The following is a 20,942-nucleotide window of genomic DNA, read 5'->3' as shown; positions in this document are numbered from 1 at the left end:
TTATAAAATTATCATTATTATTATTTTATATATATGTGTGGTTATTTTTTTCTTCACATTTTAAGTTTAAACCATGCATACAAGTATTATGTATAATCAAACAAACAATAAATAAAAAAAAACAAAGACAATTCTATCATTTAGACTATTGTATTAAAAATAAATATTTATAACTCCTTGATACAATTTATGATTGACAATGTGTATCTAAATAAAAATCGTGCTATCTTTTAAGATTTGAAAGTAGTCACAGGTATTTAAAAAACATATAAGGAAGTGATTTGTGTATTGAGTCTAATGACACAACCCAGGTTTAAATGTGGAGTTAAATCGTGACAATTTAATAAACTACCGATTATTAAAAGTGACTGGACACAATTTAACGTAATGTCCTCATGTAAGTTGATGATGTATTGTAAAAAATGTCACAGGTTCAGTATATGGGTACAAATGTATTGTGTTACTTTTAGATTTAAAAATTTATAACACCTGACCTGCAGGCATAATAGATTGTTATGGTGTCCATTGTTATTATTTTTATGGAGTGTTTACAAAATTGACTATTTTGAGAATTTATGGAATATATCCTTAGTATTAAATGAATGTGGATAGATCATACTTTACTGAAGCGGGTAAGACAGTATTAAATGAATGTGGATAGATCATACTTTACTGAAGCGGGTAAGACAGTATTAAATGAATGTGGATAGATCATACTTTACTGAAGCGGGTAAGACAGTATTAAATGAATGTGGATAGATCATACTTTACTGAAGCGGGTAAGACAGTATTAAATGAATGTGGATAGATCATACTTTACTGAAGCGGGTAAGACAGTATTAAATGAATGTGGATAGATCATACTTTACTGAAGCGGGTAAGACAGTATTAAATGAATGTGGATAGATCATACTTTACTGAAGCGGGTAAGACAGTATTAAATGAATGTGGATAGATCATACTTTACTGAAGCGGGTAAGACAGTATTAAATGAATGTGGATAGATCATACTTTACTGAAGCGGGTAAGACAGTATTAAATGAATGTGGATAGATCATACTTTACTGAAGCGGGTAAGACAGTATTAAATGAATGTGGATAGATCATACTTTACTGAAGCGGGTAAGACAGTATTAAATGAATGTGGATAGATCATACTTTACTGAAGCGGGTAAGACAGTATTAAATGAATGTGGATAGATCATACTTTACTGAAGCGGGTAAGACAGTATTAAATGAATGTGGATAGATCATACTTTACTGAAGCGGGTAAGACAGTATTAAATGAATGTGGATAGATCATACTTTACTGAAGCGGGTAAGACAGTATTAAATGAATGTGGATAGATCATACTTTACTGAAGCGGGTAAGACAGTATTAAATGAATGTGGATAGATCATACTTTACTGAAGCGGGTAAGACAGTATTAAATGAATGTGGATAGATCATACTTTACTGAAGCGGGTAAGACAGTATTAAATGAATGTGGATAGATCATACTTTACTGAAGCGGGTAAGACAGTATTAAATGAATGTGGATAGATCATACTTTACTGAAGCGGGTAAGACAGTATTAAATGAATGTGGATAGATCATACTTTACTGAAGCGGGTAAGACAGTATTAAATGAATGTGGATAGATCATACTTTACTGAAGCGGGTAAGACAGTATTAAATGAATGTGGATAGATCATACTTTACTGAAGCGGGTAAGACAGTATTAAATGAATGTGGATAGATCATACTTTACTGAAGCGGGTAAGACAGTATTAAATGAATGTGGATAGATCATACTTTACTGAAGCGGGTAAGACAGTATTAAATGAATGTGGATAGATCATACTTTACTGAAGCGGGTAAGACAGTATTAAATGAATGTGGATAGATCATACTTTACTGAAGCGGGTAAGACAGTATTAAATGAATGTGGATAGATCATACTTTACTGAAGCGGGTAAGACAGTATTAAATGAATGTGGATAGATCATACTTTACTGAAGCGGGTAAGACAGTATTAAATGAATGTGGATAGATCATACTTTACTGAAGCGGGTAAGACAGTATTAAATGAATGTGGATAGATCATACTTTACTGAAGCGGGTAAGACAGTATTAAATGAATGTGGATAGATCATACTTTACTGAAGCGGGTAAGACAGTATTAAATGAATGTGGATAGATCATACTTTACTGAAGCGGGTAAGACAGTATTAAATGAATGTGGATAGATCATACTTTACTGAAGCGGGTAAGACAGTATTAAATGAATGTGGATAGATTATACTTTACTGAAGCGGGTAAGACAGTATTAAATGAATGTGGATAGATTATACTTTACTGAAGCGGGTAAGACAGTATTAAATGAATGTGGATAGATCATACTTTACTGAAGCGGGTAAGACAGTATTAAATGAATGTGGATAGTTTATACTTTACTGAAGCGGGTAAGACAGTATTAAATGAATGTGGATAGATTATACTTTACTGAAGCGGGTAAGACAGTATTAAATGAATGTGGATAGTTTATACTTTACTGAAGCGGGTAAGACAGTATTAAATGAATGTGGATAGTTTATACTTTACTGAAGCGGGTAAGACAGTATTAAATGAATGTGGATAGATTATACTTTACTGAAGCGGGTAAGACAGTATTAAATGAATGTGGATAGGTTATACTTTACTGAAGCGGGTAAGACAGTATTAAATGAATGTGGATAGATTATACTTTACTGAAGCGGGTAAGACAGTATTAAATGAATGTGGATAGATTATACTTTACTGAAGCGGGTAAGACAGTATTAAATGAATGTGGATAGATCATACTTTACTGAAGCGGGTAAGACAGTATTAAATGAATGTGGATAGATCATACTTTACTGAAGCGGGTAAGACAGTATTAAATGAATGTGGATAGATCATACTTTACTGAAGCGGGTAAGACAGTATTAAATGAATGTGGATAGATCATACTTTACTGAAGCGGGTAAGACAGTATTAAATGAATGTGGATAGATCATACTTTACTGAAGCGGGTAAGACAGTATTAAATGAATGTGGATAGATCATACTTTACTGAAGCGGGTAAGACAGTATTAAATGAATGTGGATAGATCATACTTTACTGAAGCGGGTAAGACAGTATTAAATGAATGTGGATAGATCATACTTTACTGAAGCGGGTAAGACAGTATTAAATGAATGTGGATAGATCATACTTTACTGAAGCGGGTAAGACAGTATTAAATGAATGTGGATAGATCATACTTTACTGAAGCGGGTAAGACAGTATTAAATGAATGTGGATAGATCATACTTTACTGAAGCGGGTAAGACAGTATTAAATGAATGTGGATAGATCATACTTTACTGAAGCGGGTAAGACAGTATTAAATGAATGTGGATAGATCATACTTTACTGAAGCGGGTAAGACAGTATTAAATGAATGTGGATAGATCATACTTTACTGAAGCGGGTAAGACAGTATTAAATGAATGTGGATAGATCATACTTTACTGAAGCGGGTAAGACAGTATTAAATGAATGTGGATAGATCATACTTTACTGAAGCGGGTAAGACAGTATTAAATGAATGTGGATAGATCATACTTTACTGAAGCGGGTAAGACAGTATTAAATGAATGTGGATAGATCATACTTTACTGAAGCGGGTAAGACAATGATATTCAGATCTCAAAAATCCAAATAATATTTAAATATAAAGTAAGTAACAATTTTAAGGATATTTTTGTATGGTTTATTTATATGATTCATGTTAAACTTTTGAAACATATTTGTTGACCCTACTTTATGATACAAAATGTTTTTGTCCATGTACATGTACATGTAAGTTTTACCTAGAATAAACCCTCTCCTACATGTACCTAAATACATGGATAACATTTTTGCAGACTAAATTTATCATTTTCATATATATGTTTCTAGAGCTTAGTTTAGGTACACATGTCTTCAATGTTCTTAATTTTATAACATTAGTTTAAAGCCTCAAATTAAATTATCCAATAAATTGTATTGTAAATGGTTTGAGATTTTGATCTCCTCTGTTTTTTTTCTTAGTGCAATGTAATTGATATATGTATTGATAAACAGTGTGGTATCAAGATGATATATGATTCCGTTCAAATATTTAAAGGGCAATATAACATGTATAAAGGTATGTAAATCTTCACCTGTCTTGGAGACACTTTGCTTGAAAATATAACCCTCTACAAAATGTATAATGTGTAAATAATACAGCATATTCTTTCACAGATAAGGCCATGTGATTAAGTTTTGAGGAAAAGACAAAATGTCACGAGACCCTCGTGGTGATCCATCCTGGAGGAGGCGGGATGAAGCCGTGGAAATGTCTCAAAGTAAGTCAAATATTTTTATTGACCTGATCTTGATATTTCATTATGAATCCCATGTTACAACATATGAAGTTGTTGCATTGTTGGTACCACTTGGTATATATAGTTACAATTAACATTTAAATGAAATGGTCATGTTACCACTACAACACATTGTAACACTTATCTAGACACAATATTGAATTTGATCACTTATGTCGAAACATTATCTTTTTAAATCTAGAGACATGTACCAGACCAATTCCTGACCTGTTTATTTCCCATTCAATAGTTGGATGGTAGGATGTCACCCTAATCCTAAAGAATTATAGCTTGCTTTTGTCTTGAATAATATTAAAATGATGACTTATGGTTACTGCATGTGTGCTGTTGATACCACCAGTCAAACAAAGAAAAAAATATATTTCCTATAATAGCAGAATAAGCAGATTTACTTCAATAATATTATAATAACTTGAAAAAAAAAACAAAGTTGTATAGATAATGAAATAGGGTCCTTATTTAGTGTTAGGTGAAAATATCTAATATAATCTTTTATTCATTTTGAAAGTGTCAATCAAAATATATATAGAGCTCCAGAAAGATGTTATTAGAAAGCTAATATATATTTAGTAGTTTTTCCTTGGTAACTTTATTTATTTTTAATTTTAATTTAGATAATAGAAACTTGTTCAACAGGTTGTTAGGTTTCAACATTTAATATAAACACTCAGACATAATGTTAAGAATATATATTGTGAATAATGGTATACTGATGAGAAACATTTTAACTTAATACAATGAATATTATGTCTTTCTCAGTTAATCCAGGATATTTAGATGACAGCATAGGAAGAGATCCAAATCATCAAGTAATAAATATGGATGGGAGAATTCCTTTAGATAGGCGACACTCTGATGAGGGTGCTGGGAGTGGGCATAGCTGGGCAAGATATGGATCAGCAAGAGATGCTGCCGAGCTCATTAGTGAATTACCTAGCAGGCAACTTGGTAAGGAATAATTTTATTTTTTTAAATTGATACTTGTTTATTCCAAATATTTCCTGTTTACAATTTCCTCAGTTGCCCAGGATGTATACTGTGGATTCCCGTTTACATTTAAACCAACTGTCTGGGAAGCAGGAGGCTGAAAAAGTGCATTGTATTATCAGAAAAAAATAGAATACATGTAATAATACTTATATTCTTTTAAGGAATAGTTAAATGATTTTTTTTTCCTACTTTAAATCATACATTTCAGTATTTACCATTCTCATATTTTATTTTTTTTTAATTTATTTTCAGGAAAAGCTAGTTAGAGGAAAACATCTTTTACATTATTTGAATCTTTATATTTTTAAGTTATCAGGCTCTAAGTCATAATATATTTTAAGACATTTTAGTTGTGTGATGTGAATCATTCTTTGAGAAGGGGGAAGATATGAAGGTGTTGTTACATGTAACAAAAAAAAAACCAATATTGCAGTTGTTCTTTTAAGTTCTTTTACTTTAACTATTTGGTTCATTAGAACAACATATTGTTTTATTTATACTTTCTTTTACATGCCTAAGGTTTTTGTTTATTATAGAAATTAAAAGATGTGGTATGATTGGCCATTGAGACAACTCTTTTTGAGGCTGATTAAAGGTGACCACATTACCAGACCAAACTATGTATGTAATGGACCCACTGAATTGCTGCAATACATATAAAAGTAGCATTTAATTTGATTATTGTTCTTTTTACAGATCGACTGGTAAGTGACACAGGTAAATCTATCAGGGCAAGGAGGAAGAGCCAAAAGACACCATTACATGGATCTCTACGTGGATTCCCCCATACCCATAGACCAACAAATGATCTGACTAATTCTATGGCAAGGAATGAAGAACTGATGGATGAATTGGATGGAGATATCAGAACAAATGAGGTCCTCAGGGGAATGTCATCACACCATCTCACAGACAAAAGACAGATAAAGTAATTCAACATTTCTGTATTAGGAGTACAAACCTGCCTCCCCTAAAACCAGCTGTATTCTGTCTGACGGGCGACTGATTTTGAGAAGTTTCACAATTAATGATACATAATAAGAACAACAGAATTTACCAAAAATAAAGTCAAACAAACCACTCTAACCACCTAACACTTGTATGGTTAAACTTGTTTTTGTGTGTACAGAACTGCAATCCTTTGACTGTCTAGAATGTATGTCATAAAAGTAAAAAAGCACAACTAACAAAAAATACCTGGACTAACTTGAACAAAGAAATAAAATAGCACATTATATGGGAAGCATAAAAAAATGAATGCGGAGTACAAAATGTATTTAAAATTTTGTTGTTGCTTTTACTTGATTATGATTTTGTAAAAAGCTGTGTTTCTTTTATTTACTTCTCTAGACATGATGTATCAGAAAAAAGAAAAGAACGAACCTTAAGCAGGAAAAAACACCAAGAAAAATTAGGAACTTGGAAACATATGAAATACAGAGTTGGCATGGTAGGTTATTACTAGTTAGTGTATACTTTAATGTGTATGCCCTAAAAGAAGTATGCAATTAATAGTAATTGTAGATGTCTGTTAACAAGGTGCCCTTTTACCATTTTGACCTTATCTTTGATTTGAAAAGTACTATCAACCATTTAATCAGCTTTTTATTATTATCTAGGTTTCATCTACTACTACAAATTAAGAAAAAAATAAAATCTAGATTGCCAAAAATGTTTTTATGATGATTATATCTAACCCCTTTTAAAGGAAGTTCTTACTTATGAGGCCTTCAGTCATGAAAATATTCTGTTGGATGTCCTATCAGATCATGTGCTCTATGTTGGAAATGTATTCTATGTCAAAGTTTACTTTTTAATTTTTTGTAGACATGGATACATTTCAAAAACAACCTAAAAGAATTTGGATATTCATTAGAGTTATGGAAAAGTTTAATGAAGAAGGTAGAAGGACATTTCGGCACAGGTGTGACATCTTACTTCCTGTTTCTAAAATGGATTTTTCTGCTGAATATACCTGTGTTCATATTGACGTTTGGATTTGTAGTGTTACCACAAATATTATTCCGCTACAACCCAACAGTAACTAATAGTACTAATACCAATGTCACATCATATCCTGTGCCATTCTCAGGGGAAGAACTTCTAACAGGAGGTGTAAGTAGAAGATATAAAATATGCTGTACTACCTGTATTTAATTCACTGAAAGAGTTTTATAGTAATTGAGGATTGATGGAATGGAATGAGCTGCCTGATTTAGTGGAAAATAAATTGTAATGTAAACTAAGATTATCATACTGTTGTATAAGGGCTGATCAAACAGATCACAAACCCCAACTGTCATTATTCTCAGAGTTAAAGAAGCAATAATTTGTATTAAACATTTTATAATGAGACAAGTTGAAAAAGTATATTTTAATTGATATCAACCCTCTTACAAGGACAGACAGCATGTTGATACTCAAGAATGATAAATTTACAATATTTCAGAATTATATTAATGGATTGCTCCAGTTTTTTGTATAAATCTAATTCATTGAATACACATGCAAGGTTCTTGATCTAGGCGCAGGTCTAAGGTTAAAAAAGTCAGTGATTAACCATTATGAAAAGAGAATTTTGTATTCTTATAAGTTACCAATAAGGTTTATTTTATTTCAGGGTTGGTTTAATGACACAGAATTATACTATGGATACTACACCAATGAACAAGTTGCAGTGCCTTTAAGTAACAGTATCAAATATGACATGAAGTATGCTTACTTATTTACATGTGGAGGCTATTATATACTATGTCTATTTATATTAGCTTTTAGGTAAGTGTAACTTATTTTTTTATCTTGCTTAGTCTTACATCTTTGATTGCCCAAATTTTATCTGAAGTTACTATTAACTAAAATCGATATTTGTAACTTTAAGTAGAGGTAAATAAAAGATATTGGTCAAGCTTCTAACAGTTAAAACATTAACATAGTTAATGGAAATGATGAACGTGTGAAAGAAACAACAACCCAACTTTAAGCAGAAAAAAACATCTTTTTAGGTAAAGGATCATTCTATCATTACATTTAAATTGCAGTGTTAATTCCATAATTTCTGTATTACTATACCATGTTGTATTATTTTGATCTGACTTTTCTTTTTATAGCATATCTAAATCCTACAAAAAGAATTATGTAGAAGGCAGCAGTACAACAAGCTTTTATAATGTCACTCGTGTACTCTGTGGCTGGGATTACAACATCACTTCAAAACAAGCCAGTGATCTTAAACATAAAAGTTTTTATAATGAAATGAAGGTAGGCTTTTATGGAATCTGTCACAAAGTAAAAGCTTTATTAAATAATAAGTATAATAAACCAGTTGTGGTGGACTGCCATTTACAAAACTACAGACAAATCATCTTTAAACATATAATAATAAAAAAAAGTGTTTCTTTAATCAACATAATTGATATTTTTCAATAATAGAATTAAACTTGATATACACCTATTCTTCCAAGGAGAAACAGAACATTCTAAATGAATAAAGGTGAGGTTTCTCTATGTAAAAACCTAAAAGTCAAACTCAAAGCACAAGTAAATAAAAACATTTTATTTGTTTTACATCATCTTATATTAGTTGTACATGTATAGGTTTACATTTGTGAAAATGCTGAAATACATTTGTATACCTTTTTGTTTGGTTTCACTTTTTGGAAGCGTGTGTGTGACACATATATGCATGTTTATGCATCATCTTGAATGAATCAATTAAAAGATAGCAATTTAATTCTTGCATGTGTTACAACTTATTGGGGTTCAAGGTTTTACCTTTTATTTATCACTAATTAATATTTTAATGAATTGGTTATCTAAATATCTTTTTAGGAATATTTAGCTGGTAAAGGGAAGAAGACAAAGGAAAAAGAACTATCAGACAGTTGTAAATGGTTCTTTATTCGTGTTTTGACCAATTTAATAGTGCTTGGTATGATAGGTGGTGCTGGATATCTTATATATTATATCCTGGACAAAAAGTTAGCAGAGGTAGGTATTCCTTGGTGCTTATAAAAGTAACAAAGGTATTCCAAAAACTTTTTATGCCCACCTTAGATAGTAAAGGGGCATTATGTTTTCTGGTCTGTACGTCTGTTCATCTGTCCATCCATCTGTCTGTCGTAGCGTACGTTCGTCCGTTCTGCTTCAGGTAAAAGTTTTTGGTCAAGGCAGTTTTTTATGAAGTTGAAGTCCAATCAACTTTAAACCAATGATATTTTATTTTTAATTATAATGCCAAATTAAAGTTTTGACCCCAATTTCACGGTCCACTGAATATAGAAAAGGATTGTGCAAAATTCAGGTTAAAGTTTTTGATCAAGGTAGTTTTTGATGAAGTTAAAGTCCAATCAACTTGAAACTTAGTACACATGTACCCCATGATATAATCTGTCTAATGTTAATGCCAAATTAAAGTTTTTACCCCAATTTCAGGGTCCACTGAACATGGAAAATGACAGTGCGAGTGGGGCATCCATGTACTATGGACACATTCTTGTTTCCATGTTTTTGTATTCTATTCTAAGTTACTTCACTTGTATAATTTTTACAAGAGTATTTCTTATGTATGAAAGTAATAATAAGGTGTAAAGCTTGTATTTTTCTTTAGATTAAATAAATTTTTAAAAGAAATTATGTTATTGAAAAACATATTATCTTAATCTTAATTTAGAATGTTTTGTGGAATTGAATTTATCATGAAGATTGTGACAAGACTAGTTTCTGCATTTTTCTTGCATTGTTTGTTACATTGATTTATCTAATATCAAATGATCATCATTTTTTGTGCTTTTATCTTTCTAGAGTGATGTGCATATTATTGGTGAACTGACCATGCCATTGGTGATTTCCTCCATACATTTGGTCTTCCCATTTATATTTGCCAGAATTGGTTCTCTGGAGAGTTATGAAAAGCCTAAGCATGAATTATATGTAGGAATGTTCAGGTAAATATAACAATTTAATGAACATTGAGAATTCATAGCTAAAGTTGTCACATAAGTATCTCAGACAGATATTATGAGAATAGTTTCATATCATAAAAATTTCTTCATAGATTGTTTGATGGCTGTTTATTGATGTAGCGGCCAAATTTGAGAAAGAAAAAAAACCATTGTTGCCTATTGTTGTATTTTTTGGCAATTAGTGATATTCTATTTTGAGATAAGTTACTTTCCCTTTACTTTAACAGTGGCAGATCCAGCCATTTTAAAAAGGGGGGGGTTCCAACCCCCAGAACCCCCCTCCTGGATCCGCCAATGTTTAATGAACCCCTTCAGGGAATTTGCACCAAACGTGCTTGGTGAAAATCTTTGATTATGATGAAAATAAGGAATACCAGAGTCAACCAATATGGTATGTTTCTTTTATTTATTACAGATAAATTTTTCTTTCATGTTTAAAGTTAGAAATTTTGAGTTTAATTGATGTAAAACTGATAAAACTTGATTATGAAAATTTGGCAATTATTTACCATAAATGTTTATAATATTACTTTTTTGTAAGAGAACAAGTGTATGTTACTACCATAAATGTTATGATAGATGCACTTTTGTATTGTAGTATAGTTCACAAAATGTTAGTTTTGATAGTAGAATTTAGAGTGTTTTTATCTTTTATTTTGTAGTTAATCTTTTCTTACATGAATAAAGAGAATTGAACGGATGTCTGTTTATTGTGTGTGTAAAGATTTATAAATCCAGTAAACCTTTATTTAATGCACCTTTTAAAATTTTAGTACAGAGCTTTAAATTCATTTACAATTCAGATACAAAAAAAAACTGCTATAAAAGAGATGTTTGTATTTTCAGAACCATGTTGTTGAAAGGGGCATTACTTGGTATATTGGTTTCATACTGGTTCAGAGTGCTTCCAGGATCAGTTTATGTGAGTACACTGCTTTATGTTTTCATTCAAGGCAGCTTGAATTTATTTGTAGTGTAATGATTTCCATCATTTAAGTACACATGTTTATATGGCAATGAATATTATGAAAAAAAATCTGAATTTTTCATCTTTTGTTGAATTTGCAACAAATCATTAGTCTATTTATTTCCAAATTTTGCCTTTTTACGATCAATAATTGATTACTGATTTATTTAAAAACATTCAGTGAAAAATATTTTATGCATGTACAAGACCATTATGACCAATGAAATAAAGGCTAAAACATGACAAACATAAGTACAGCAAACTTGAGAATCAGAGCAGTAAAAAATGGCATTAAGAATACCTATTTTATATATTACAATCAATAAATTTTCCACAATTAATATAAATATATCAATATAAACAATCAATTCAAAAATACTTTAGGAACATATGACAACATGGAATATGTAAAAGTAAATTTTGAGTACATGTTGACAAGATGGCTCCCTGAGGGAGGATAGGTCCTTTATCGGGACTCTGGGATGTGGTGTTTTTAAGCTCGGGATTTTTGGGATTGACCCTCTCGGGATCTGGGAAGTCTTTTTTTTAATTTCCCGACCTCAGGATTTCGTGTTTTTAAGGCCGGGATTTCGGGATTTCATGTTTTTAAGCTCGGGAATTTGGGATCAGGACCCCTCCTACCCTCCCTCCTCCCTGAAAAGTCAAACAATCAATGATATCTAGACTATACGGTAGTTTATAGCAAACCAAATGAAAGTTTTCCACAGAGGCGTCTGCTCTTTACCAAGGTATTTAAACTTTTGCAAGTTTACCTGTCCCATTGAATCAATACAATAGCTATTGGTCTCTGTGTAGTTTATTCACTTGGACATTTAAATTTCTTCTAGGAGAAATCTATCACCCATTGCTTAATTTGCCTGACCAAAAAAAAAATATACATGTTTAAACTCACATAAACTGCATGTGATATAGTATTTATTCAATATCAATGATATATGTTCAATCTGTTCAATATAAGCACTGATTTAGTTATGAAAAGTTTATGTCTGAATTTTTTTTAAATACTGCATGCATTTATGTTTCAAAGAATCTGCATGTTTTTCATGTTTTCAGTTATAAAGAATACATTTATGAAAACCTTTATTTAAACATAATCATTTTAAGTTTTTATTTGTGAACAGACTAAAAATTAGCAAATTTTAATAGGTAAAATGTTGAAATTTGATCAGAAATCAACTTTTAATTTTTAAATCAGTGTTTTTATCAAACAATTTGAAAATGTGTTATTGATTGAATAAATACAACATCACATGCAGTTTTATAATTACTTATTTGTACATGTATTTCCATCATTGACAGTTCAATTTTTTGTTCAGGTAAATTAATCAGTGACTGATAGATTTCTCTTGCAAGAAATTTAAAGGTCCCATTGAATAAACTAAACAGAGAACAATACCTGTTGTATTTGTTAGATGGGACAATAGAACTTACAAAAGTTCAAATCGACAGGTAACTTGCAGGTGAATCTGTTGAAAACTATGATAGGATTCGCAATAACATAACTGAAATCCAGTTGCAGTTGAATCTGTGTATGCAACATAAAGGATCCTAATATTAAGACAATGTATAAAGAATTAAAACTATAATTTTACAATTTTTATTTTCAGTGCTGGGAAACTAAAGTTGGCAATGAATTGTATAGACTTGTATTGGTAGATTTTATATTTATACTTGGTGCTACCTTCTTCCTGGAGTTTATCCATAAGTAAGTTAGTAAACTAATTAAAGATAGACTTTTGATGCTGAGTATTCAGAGATATAAATAAATATGATAAAATCATTGGAAGTATTCAAGAAGGGGGGGGGGGGGGGGGGGGGGTACAGATAAGTTGAAGAAAAAAAGAAGAGAAAATAAGGAGAAAGGATCTTTAGAAAGGAGAAGGATATAGGAAGATGGGTACAAGGGGCATTCACAATAAGGAAATCCTGAAAGATGAAAAAAGGAAACCAAAGATTTGGAAGAAAAGGATATGTTAGTGTTGGAAAAATAGACTTTATTTGATGATATTGTATATGTATTTAGACTTTTAGAACAACAAACAACATCATATATCTTGAATACTTAAAGGTGTGAACTGTGTAAAATATAAATAAAAAAAATGATGCTTTAACTGTGTTCCTGAATGTTACTAGTGAAATCACACTGCTTGATATTGACACAAAATTTATGCCTATATATAGGAATATGATTTGACCAGTATTCGTGTACTAAACTGACTTTATTTATATTTCAGAATTATGGCAAACTATTGTTGTACAGAGAAATTAAAAGAACCTGAGTTTGATATTGGTAGGAATACACTAGATCTGATATATTCACAAGCATTATGTTGGTAAGTCTTATAAAAAGTATTAAATTTTTTGCTTTTTAAAAACCACACATTTTAAGCAGAAAAATAAGATGTTTTTGAAAGAAATACTTGTTATAAAATATCAAATCAAGTTTATAAAATGTCAGTCAGTCAGTGATTTGTAATGCCTATCATATTATCAATATACTGTTTTTATTTCTCATCAAAACAAGTTTAGCATAAAATCCTTAATAAGTGTTGACTTATATGTGAAGGTAGTTAAATATTTAATGCTGTTTCAAATTTAATTGATGAGCTTTGCTGTTGCTGAAGCATGAAATCTATTTAAAATCTCCATATCTAAAAAAAATAAAAATGCATAATTTCTTGTTTTTGATCTATTGTTTTTTTTTTTTTTTTTCAGGTTTGGTACATTTTATTCACCGTTGTTGTCTGTTATGATGATTGTCAAATTGTTCATTTTGTTTTATGTCAAAGTTGTAAGTACTTTTAAAACACTTTTAGAAAACTGTGTGATGAATTGAAAATTCTTAGATCAACCATTCCAATCTGATGTACAGTAGTTGTCGTTTGTTTATGTAATATATACGTGTTTCTCGTTTCTCGTTTTGTTTCTATAGATTAGACCGTTGGTTTTCCCGTTTGAATGGTTTTACACTAGTAATTTTGTGGCCCTTTATAGCTTGTTGTTCAGTGTGAGCCAAGGCTCCGTGTTGAAGGCCGTACTTTATATAGTATAATGGTTTACTTTTTAAATTGTTATTTGGGTGGAGAGTTGTCTCATTGGCACTCACACCACATCTTCCTATATCTATTGAAGACCGCATGGAATTTAATTATTAAAAAAATTCCACCACATGTTGTGAATGCATTAAGTTTACAACCAATGGCAAGTTTTTTTCACCATGGATTTCCAACTTTTATGTGTGAAAAATGTTTTCAGATTATTTTTTTCACATTAAAAATTTAAAACAAATTATTTAAAGATGTTCTTAATCAGGATCTGATAACAGAAATTTGTTCATTTTAGATGCTTATGAATATATTATCTATTTGTCTAGGTTAGTGTCCTACATAACTGTAGACCATCTTCCAAAGCATGGAGGGCTTCCAGAACACATACTATATTTCTGGGATTTCTGTTTTTCTTCTTTTTATTAACAACTGTTGCTGTTGCAGTGAGCATAATTACGTGAGTATACAAATATTTGTTTTCTATAAATACCTTCTCCAAAACTAAAAAAGGCATTCAAATATGCAGATTTACAAATACAGGTTTTAGTATACTCATGTTTAATAAGAGATTCTGCAGAGAATATTTGATTAAGAGTAGTTTTACAGCTGATTTCCTAATGCTTGTAGAGTAAAATTTTGGTAGGCTTTGCTTGCTCTGTTTGTATAAACATTAATTCAAGCTTTGTAATTAGCATTGACATCTTCAACCAATATGTAAAGACATAATTAAACCTATATATCATACTTAAATTAGATTGGACATTATCCCAGTTACAATTGTACAATATTCAAACAAAGCAAGCAAACTAACCAAAGTATTGCTTTACATGCATTAGGAAATTAGCTGTAATTATCACTATTTTAAGAAGTTTTACTTTCTTTTCTCAGCACATTAGAGTGAAAGAATTGTTGCTAGAAGCTAAGGGAACATGTATTGTTGTCAATGAAATTAACAATGTCTTCAAAGATAGAATAGTGATATAGATTATCACTGGACATCTCAACTCCCTTGCTATTCTCACTTTCTTCGTACTGGCTCAAGCCAGAATATCAATCTCCTTGAGATCATCAACCATAATCTATAAGTATACAATTATGCATATGAAACTTAGATATTTTCTTTCAATATATCCTTTTCATTGTGGCAATGTAAATAATTTTGTACTAGATGATACTCCTTATTAGGCTGTGCTGAGATTCTTTGATCTCAGTTTGCAGCTTGAACCAATAAATTTTTAAGTAATGCTATTTTACAAATCACCACAATTGAATATGTCATTAAACCTGTAAATTAGATAACTTTTAAGATATACTTTTATTACAGAATTACCCCAAGTCGCCATTGTGGACCATTCAGAGAGCAGGATAAAGCATATGATGTTGTAACAAACTTGGTAAATAGTTGGAAGGATGATTATAAAGTGTTACATGAGATTGTTAAAGTTATATCATCACCTGGAGTTATAGCAGGAGTTTTAGTCATACTATGGTATAATATATTATTTACAAATTTATTTGATTATAAATGAATTTATCATAATTGAGGACATGACTAGGATATATACACAGATGTACATACCGTTACAGACAATAACAACACTAAAATTGAGAGTGGAAATGGAGTACATGTCAAAGAGACTACAACCAGACCAAAGAACAGATAACAGCCAAAGGCATCCAATGGGTTTTCAACACAGCCACTGCATGACTGTTGGATCAATAGTTCTAAATCAGTGTTGTGCAGGAGTTTCTTGCTACATTGAAGACCCATTGGTGGCCTTCGGCTGTTGTCTGTTCTTTGGTCTGGTTGTAGTCTCTTTGACATGTACTCCATTTCCACTCTCAATTATAGTGTTGTTATTGTCTGTAACGGTATGTACATCTGTGTATATATCCTAGTCATGTCCTCAATTGCTTTTGTCTGCTCTATGGTTGGATTGTTGTCACTTTGACACATTCCCCATTTCCTTTCTCAATTTTATTGTATATTTTAGGTTCGAGGTTTGAAGCCACTACTTTACTGAAGAATCTGTCAAACATGAAAATAGATCTAGATAAAAGTAAAAAAACAGATCAAGGAACAATTCAAATTTTTTTTTATAAAGATATAAACAGTACACAACAATATCTCAAGAAGATATTGTTAATTAAGATGTAAAAAAGAGCTGTTCATTTCTTGGCCTTTTATAGCTGACTATGGGGTATGGGCTTTGATCATTGTTGAAGGCAGTATGGTGACCTATAGTTGTTCATTTCTGTGTCATTCTTATACGACCGCAAAATTTGAAAAAATTTTCGTCGTATATTGCTATCACGTTGGCGTTGTCGTCTGCGTCGTCGTCGTCGTCGTCCGAATACTTTTAGTTTTCGCACTCTAACTTTAGTAGAAGTGAATAGAAATCTATGAAATTTTAACACAAGGTTTATGACGACAAAAGGAAGGTTGGGATTGATTTTGGGAGTTTTGGTCCCAACATTTTAGGTATTAGGGGCCAAAAAGGGCCCAAATAAGCATTTTCTTGGTTTTCGCACTATAACTTTAGTTTAAGTTAATAGAAATCTATGAAATTTTGACACATGGTTTATGACCACAAAAGAAAGTTTGGGATTGATTTTGGGAGTTTTGGTTCTAACAGTTTAGGAATTAGGGGCCAAAAAAGGGCCCAAATAAGCATTATTCTTGGTTTTCACACAATAACTTTAGTTTAAGTAAATAGAAATCAATGAAATTTAAACACAATGTTTATGACCAGAAAAGGAAGGTTGGTATTGATTTTGGGAGTTTGGGTCCTAACAGTTTAGGAATTAGGGGCCAAAAAGGGGTCCAAATAAGCATTTTTCTTGGTTTTCGCACCATAACTATAGTATAAGTAAATAGAAATCTATGAAATTTAAACACAAGGTTTATGACCATAAAAGGAAGGTTGGTATAGATTTTGGGAGTTTTGGTCCTAACAGTTTAGGAATAAGGGGCCCAAAGGGTCCAAAATTCAACTTTGTTTAATTTCATCAAAAATTGAATAATTGGGGTTCTTTGATATGCCGAATCAACTGTGTATGTAGATTCTTAATTTTTGGTCCAGTTTTCAAATTGAGCTACATTAAGGTCCAAAGGGTAAAAAATTAAATTTAGTTTGATTTTGACCAAAATTGAATTCTTGGGGTTCTTTGATATGCTGAATCTATAAATGAACTTAGATTTTTGATTATTGGCCCAGTTTTCAAGTTGGTCCAAATCAGGGTCCAAAATCAGACTTAGTTTGATTTCATCAAAAATTGAATTTTTGGGGTTCTTCGATATGCTGAATGATCAGAATCCGAACATGTACTTAGATTTTTGATTATGGGCCAAGTTTTCAAGTTGTTCCAAATCAGGATCTAAAATTATTATATTAAGTATTGTGCAATAGCAAGTCTTTTCAATTGCACAGTATTGTGCAATGGCAAGAAATATCTAATTGCACAATATTGTGAAATAGCCATTTTTTTTAAAATTAGAGTTATCTTTCTTTGTCCAGAATAGTAAACAAGAAATATCTAATTGCATAATGTTGTGCAATAGCAAGAATTTTTTTAATTGGAGTTATCTTTCTTTGTCCAGAATCAACTTAAATCTTTGTTATACAATGTATATTCACTTTTTACTACCAACTGAAAAATTAAAACAATCTTTACCATTCAGTGATAACAAGCAGTTTTTTACATCTTAATATTTTATGATGTATTTAAATGAGTAGTTATTGTTGCAAACTCCATTAGAAATTTTAATTGAGATCAGTTTTGGAATAAGGGAAAGGGGGATGTGATTAAAAAAATTGGGTTCAATTTTTCTCATTTGAAATTTCATAAATAAAAAGAAAATTTCTTCAAACACTTTTTTGAGAGGATTAATATTCAACAGCATAGTGAATTGCTCTAAGAGAAAACAAAAATTTTAAGTTCATTAGAACATATTCATTCTGTGTCAGAAACCTATGCTGTGTCAACTATTTAATCACAATCCAAATTTAGAGCTGGATTCAGCTTGAATGTTGTGTCCATACTTGCCCCAACCGTTCAGGGTTCAACCTCTGCGGTCGTATAAAGCTGCACCATGCAGAGCATCTGGTTGTCTCTTGTGGAGAGTTATCTCATTGGCAATCATACCACATCTTCTCTTTTATATGTTAGATATATCTTGTTTTATGAAATATGCTGAAATAATGTAGAGTCACATTTTCCTGATAAAAAATATGTATTCTATTTATGTATTTCAGTGTGGGTACATACTACATGAGAATTGTTATGGTGGGACATAAAGAAATGGTTACATTACTTAGACATCAATTAACTATGGTGAGTACTGTGATCAATAGTGTGTTTTACATCAGTAATTATGTTATTCCAGTGGTATATTGTATATCTTAGCTATGTTGAAGTTCCTATGTTACAAAGTTGCACGATAATAGCTATCTTCCATTATTTTACTTATGTAATGTAAGTTTTGTTTATACAAACAAGAGTGTAAATAATATCAGGTGAAAAATGCTGACATCATTGATACATTTAACATCAAGACCACCTGTTTTAGCTTGAGAATATTTCTATGGTATTTTACACTTTGAAGTTATGGAGTCTCAACAGGGGAAACATTAATCTTTTCCTAATCAGATATATGTCATAAGCAATTACTCTTGGTGAGGAAATGCAGATATGAAAACAGATCTTATTATATATATTGCACAGCAATAAGTATATCTTTCTGAAGGACAAGTGAGGTCAGTTTCCTCCCCTATATGATTGATATACCCAATCTGTGTGGGAAGCCATATGCATGGTCTTTGTATAATCACTTTCTAGGTTATCACTATGATCAATTTTGATTGTTTGATAATAAGGTTTTTAATGCCCCCCTTTTCCCAGTTGTCATTAGAGGGGGCATTATGTGTTACCTGTGTCTGTACATTCCAAAATTAGTTTGCCTCGACCAAATGTGATTAAACTCATACAGAATGCCTTAATACCACAGAACTTAGAGATCAAGTTTAATTTAGGTCTCATCACTTGTACTGTTTGAGAGTTATGCCCCATTTATAACATTATATACACGCTGGGGCATCATTAAGTTTAATTTATCATGAAAAAGTTATCATTTCAGACAGATGAATAATGTTTTATTATGTTCTTTATGCATGTATGTATACTAGTTTGTTCATACTTATATGGTTGAGAAACTTATATGTAAAGCTTTCTCCTTTTTATGCTCCAGTTAAGTCTAAGGGATGTTATGTTTTTTTGTCTTTAGGTTTGTTCATTCATTGGTCTGTCTGCCTGTCCTGTTTCAGTTTTTGGTCAAGGTAGTTTTTGATGAAGATGAAGCCTAATCAACTTGAAACTTTGTACACATATTCCCTATGATGAGATCTTTATAATTTTAATGCCAAATTGAACAAAGAAAATGATAGTGCTAGTGGGGCATCTGCGAACTGTGGACACATTATTGTTGTTTCTTAACTAATGTACTATTGCAATTATTTATTTTGAGGGTTATTGAATTTTAGGAAGGGAAAGATAAAGCATATTTACTAAGGAAACTTCAGAAAGTAAGAACAAAGAAAAAAGAGAAATTAGTCCAGATAGGACAAGGAACAGGTCGCATACTTTCTGGGACTACTGGCCTAAGAGAACCTCCAGAACAAGGTATTTGTTTTACATCTACCATATTAAATTCAAGATTTTAACAACATGTACATATTGAATATCTTTTAAAATAATTTTGCATAAAAACTCCATACTGGTATTACAATGTACCAGTATACTGTTTAATCTAACTTTGATCACTAAATGTGTTTGATGATGCATTACCCAAAATATTTGTTTTGTGTAAATAAAAAACCCAGGAAATTTTAGATTTTTTATATTGGATCCTTAACGTTTACAATATTCTATTATCATTACTTGATACTATATTTTATATGTGTAGTTACACTGTTATATTATTTTTATATGTATATATTTCTTTTTTATATCAATCTTTCCTTTTTTTCCTTTCTTCTCTCTAGTTTTATCCAAGTCTAAATTCCAATAAGTTAGAATTACAGATTTGTTAGTATACACACCTTATAAAGTATATATGTGTATGTTCTTAGGCTACCTGTCAAACCTTTTCCACCACATGTTCCACTTTTTATAGATGTTTAACCAGGGGAAAAAAATGGTTTCTAGCTGCTTTCAATGACAAAGATATCATTGGATTAACTGTAATTTCCCAAATTGTTCCAGGTGCTATTTCTTGACAAAGTTAAAAAAAAATGGGGGATCATATATTACAACTTCAGAAAATGCTGCATACAAATAAATATAGCAAAAATTAGATAGTTGGGTTGCAACACTTATCCTGTTACTGTTTTTGCAATAATACACACACAAATTTTGAATTTAGAATTCTATAAATTCAGATATTATTGTGAGTGTTTTATTGATGCATATTATGCGACAGTTTGAGTATAATTTTCAACTATAAAAAAATAAAAATTCTGAATTCGCTACACATATCTTTTTTG

General features: G+C 31.0%; 1 protein-coding gene across 5 annotated transcripts in view; it reads left to right on the top strand.

Moving 5' to 3' along the window:
• The window catches only part of LOC134725546 (transmembrane channel-like protein 7), a 33,650-nt gene that overhangs the window by 7,499 nt on the left and 5,209 nt on the right, over positions 1-20,942 (top strand). For 3 of the 5 annotated variants that reach the window (XM_063589458.1, XM_063589455.1, XM_063589459.1), the window contains exons 3-19: positions 4,272-4,375; positions 5,174-5,362; positions 6,101-6,332; positions 6,755-6,854; positions 7,232-7,519; positions 8,025-8,179; positions 8,512-8,662; positions 9,233-9,391; positions 10,205-10,347; positions 11,212-11,287; positions 12,961-13,058; positions 13,588-13,686; positions 14,069-14,144; positions 14,727-14,857; positions 15,725-15,889; positions 18,657-18,735; positions 19,941-20,079. In XM_063589458.1, coding sequence (XP_063445528.1) covers positions 4,309-4,375; positions 5,174-5,362; positions 6,101-6,332; positions 6,755-6,854; positions 7,232-7,519; positions 8,025-8,179; positions 8,512-8,662; positions 9,233-9,391; positions 10,205-10,347; positions 11,212-11,287; positions 12,961-13,058; positions 13,588-13,686; positions 14,069-14,144; positions 14,727-14,857; positions 15,725-15,889; positions 18,657-18,735; positions 19,941-20,079 — 2,347 coding nt within the window. In that variant the 5' untranslated portion in view covers positions 4,272-4,308. Of the gene's footprint in view, positions 1-294; positions 398-527; positions 633-4,271; positions 4,376-5,173; positions 5,363-6,100; positions 6,333-6,754; positions 6,855-7,231; positions 7,520-8,024; positions 8,180-8,511; positions 8,663-9,232; positions 9,392-10,204; positions 10,348-11,211; positions 11,288-12,960; positions 13,059-13,587; positions 13,687-14,068; positions 14,145-14,726; positions 14,858-15,724; positions 15,890-18,656; positions 18,736-19,940; positions 20,080-20,942 lie in introns of those variants that run through there. The other 2 variants (XM_063589457.1, XM_063589456.1) reach the window with 2 other exon arrangements.

This window comes from Mytilus trossulus, chromosome 7 (assembly GCF_036588685.1).
Source record: "Mytilus trossulus isolate FHL-02 chromosome 7, PNRI_Mtr1.1.1.hap1, whole genome shotgun sequence".
Lineage (NCBI taxonomy): Eukaryota > Metazoa > Mollusca > Bivalvia > Mytilida > Mytilidae > Mytilus > Mytilus trossulus.
The sequence above is the reverse complement of the archived record's forward strand: the minus strand, read 5'-3'. Positions and strand labels throughout refer to the sequence as shown.